This window comes from Centruroides sculpturatus, unplaced genomic scaffold (assembly GCF_000671375.1).
Source record: "Centruroides sculpturatus isolate CEXI.00-Female unplaced genomic scaffold, Cexi_2.0 scaffold257, whole genome shotgun sequence".
NCBI lineage: Eukaryota > Metazoa > Arthropoda > Arachnida > Scorpiones > Buthidae > Centruroides > Centruroides sculpturatus.
Genome location: NW_019384389.1, coordinates 266,358 through 269,800, shown reverse-complemented (window position 1 = coordinate 269,800; position 3,443 = coordinate 266,358). Strand labels below are relative to the sequence as shown.

Below are 3,443 nucleotides of genomic sequence, written 5' to 3'. Positions count from 1 at the left end.
TATATATATATATATATATATTATAGATCACGTCACACAAGTGTTTGTTACAGATTTAATGTGTGAATTAATTACATTTTAATTAATATAAAGATGAAAGGGTGAGTATAAAATTGAAGGAAAATTGGGTATTAATTAAAAAAAAAATTATAGCTATTATAATACAGCATTTGTTGTAGGGCCTATAGGCAAAATAAGTCTATAATATTGTAGGGCCTTAGGCAAGAAATAAGTCTATAATAGAGCATCTATAATAGGGTTTACAAGCAAAATTCTATAATATTTTATTAATTTAATTTGATATATTTAATATATTTTATCCACTTAATAATTATATAGACATTATTATTTTAAAAAAATGTATATATAGGCCTATTTTGTGTAGAATAATATAATAAATCATAAGAAAGTTTAATTTTAAATTAAAATTTAATTGATTGTTATGGTATTGTTATGTTTTTCACTTATATTTTATTTATTATTTTATTTATTTATTTCTTTTTAAATTAGAGAATAATCAAATAAAATATAATTACAATAAATGGGGGCTTAATTGTAATTAATTTCATCAATTATTCCTTTAATTTAATTCCATTTTAATAATCATGATATTCATTAAATGTTTTGGTTCCTTTGCCATTTCTTTAGATTAAAATATCCTTTAAATTATTATCATTAGACGTTTTTTAAGAATTAATTTTACCATAATTACCATAATTACATTTATTATTTTAAGTGATTCTACTTAAATATCGTAAGTTAATCTCTAATATATTTCCTCTACCATTTCTACCATAACTACAATATATTTACAACTACTCCTTCATTTTATTCTCCTTTAATGGTAAAGTTTTATGGTAAAATTCACATTTACCATAAATTAATCATATAATTCTATTGCCAAGACCTTTAAGACGTAAATTTAAAGCATATACAATACAAATTCCATGAAAATGAACCCAAATTCCTCCTCTTTTTGATGGCGGAACCTCTGAACAACGGCCGTTTCTTTACGTTCCCGTCGGTGGCCGTTGTTGAGAGGTGTCCGTTATCGCAGGTTGGACTGTATTCCCATTTTAGTTACGCTACTTTCTACGTTAGATAGTGTTTAATGATATTACAGTTTAATTTCTTTTATATTGATAATTATTCTATAGAATTTCAGTATAATATAAACCCTTTAAACCTCTCTATATATATATTATTGAATACCTTTAAAATAATTATAAAATATTTAGGAAATCCTGAGGAGTTTTGTAACAAATCAAACGACATAGTTACAAAACAATTTTCTNTACAAATATTAAATTAATTTAATTTGCAAATAAATTCATTTTATTTCATTAAATTCGTAGAAAACTTCAAGTTTAGGCAATAAATTAACGCATTTAAGGCTTAAATTTATATACAAATTTAATTAAAATTAGATAAAAAGAAAAGAAATTAAGGATGATTAATTAGAGACGATAACAGTGGATATTATGTAATTAAAGGTCAGGGATAAAGCCATTATCTTTAGTGTTATTTACAGATTTCCACATACACAAGCACGCGCATTTTATACACACGTCACTGCGTAACCACGCATTCTAAACAATATTAAGTAAGGTGTGAGGAAATGACATCATCCTTCCTCTCATTTTTAAGAGGAAAGTCTAAATTAGGTTGCGTGGTTTGGAATATATTCTCATACTACTACGTGTCTGGTATTTATAATTTACGATTCTTTGAATTATGTTGAAATATACGTTTATAAAAGGTACTATATAAGTTGTGGTTTGTGAAGTTTGGAGCATAACAAGAGCCATGGCAATCGTAACTAAGTTATACACCTGTGGAATATGTGTTTGTCTACTCGTGCAGTTCTTGTATGCTGCTATACTCCTCACACCCCAAGAGGTTGGACCCGGTAAGTAATGCTTAATTTCATATATTTGGTACTGTTTTATAGATTTTTTTGTGGGTTCTTTGGGTTAAAATTTAAAATTGTTTGGATAGAATTGAGTTGCTAATACTCTTGTGTATATGCGAGGGCTGTACAGGATGGGCTTGTACTTGTGGCTCTAAGCTGTAGCGTATAACCAAGCTATTTCCCTTCACTAAATAATAATATGGGGCCCTATACTGAAGACGTATAACGCGAGGCCCTAAGTTTTCAGTTGAGAATACTCTTATGTATAGGTGAGGCCCGTACTTATGGCCCTCTTTCCCTTCACTAAACAATGATATGAGTCCTTAAGCTGTAGACTTATAACGTGAGCCCTAAGCTGCAGAGTGTTTAGCTTACAAGCGCGAGGCCCCACGCGAATTTCTGTCTTACTAAGCATTTATCATTTATATAAACTATTTTCATGTTTATTATTATTTTTTATATGGTTGTTTGGAGAAAAAGAGATAAGCGACGCGACGCGTCGTAGCGTCGCTAATGAAAAAATTAAAACAAATCGTATCCATATATTATAATTTATATATTGAAAACAACCGTGTTATGTAAGAATATAAGGCATCTATACATATATGGAAAGCTTAAAAAATTTAATGTTCAATGCTATAAAGTGATAATACACTTCCGCATCATGGAGAAGCGACGCGACGCGAAATGAAAGTAGAGATATTAAATGTCTCTTTTTTAAAAGAGAAAACATTTTATACAATTTATTTATAGTATATATACTGTATATTAGCTATAATATATTATATTTTACACTTTTAAAAGATAAAATGAATTTTGTTTAAGAGACATGTATTATTTTTATGTCGCGTCGCGTCTTGCCGCGCGCATTAACATCATGGCGGATTTTACACGAACGAACAATTATAAGTATGGTTTTCTTAAATTTTTAAAATATTTGAAAGAAAATTCTTAAAGCGGAATTAAATCCGAAGTTTTTATTAATTAATTAATTTTATTTTTAAGGCGTTTGCATCGATAAAAACGGAAATAAACACGAATTAAAAGACGTTTGGACGGATAACGACAGATGCGAACGGCACAAATGCGTCATGATTAGAGGAATTCGACATATAAAAACTTACAGGTAAATATTTTTAAAATTTAAATATAATAAATAATTAATTTTTAAAAAAATATATATGTAAAATATAATAATATTTAATGTAGGTGTGGAGTTATCGATGTTCCCGAAGGATGTAAAATGATACGAGGGGAAGGACCTTATCCTCAATGCTGTCCGGATATCGAATGCTAACCTGTCGCCATCTAGTGCGGAAAATTTTAAAAATTTCTTCTACACCGGATATAAAAAACTATAAACGGATGTACGTCACCAGATATATGTAAATTATATTGTAAAGCACGTGCGATACACGCTAATGGTTGGGTGGAGAATTGATGCTTTGCAGATTCTACATTGTATTTATATATATATATATATATATATTATTTCTTTTTTCTAGAAAAAAAAATGGAGAATATGTAGATG

At 28.3% G+C, this 3,443-nt stretch overlaps 2 protein-coding genes across 3 annotated transcripts in view; both read left to right on the top strand.

Annotated features, from left to right (window-relative positions):
- LOC111618184 (toxin-like protein 14) overlaps positions 1 to 3,437 on the top strand; it is a 5,762-nt gene extending 2,325 nt beyond the window's left edge. Inside the window, exons 1-3 of one of the 2 annotated variants that reach the window (XM_023359654.1) lie at positions 1,593 to 1,909; positions 2,918 to 3,038; positions 3,122 to 3,437. In XM_023359654.1, the coding sequence (XP_023215422.1) occupies positions 1,807 to 1,909; positions 2,918 to 3,038; positions 3,122 to 3,209 (312 nt within the window). In that variant the 5' untranslated portion in view covers positions 1,593 to 1,806 and the 3' untranslated portion in view covers positions 3,210 to 3,437. Of the gene's footprint in view, positions 1 to 1,592; positions 1,910 to 2,917; positions 3,039 to 3,121 lie in introns of those variants that run through there. The other variant, XM_023359655.1, reaches the window with a different exon arrangement.
- The window catches only part of LOC111618181 (tripartite motif-containing protein 2-like), a 59,193-nt gene that overhangs the window by 7,581 nt on the left and 48,169 nt on the right, over positions 1 to 3,443 (top strand). The gene's annotated exons all lie outside the window — the stretch shown is intronic.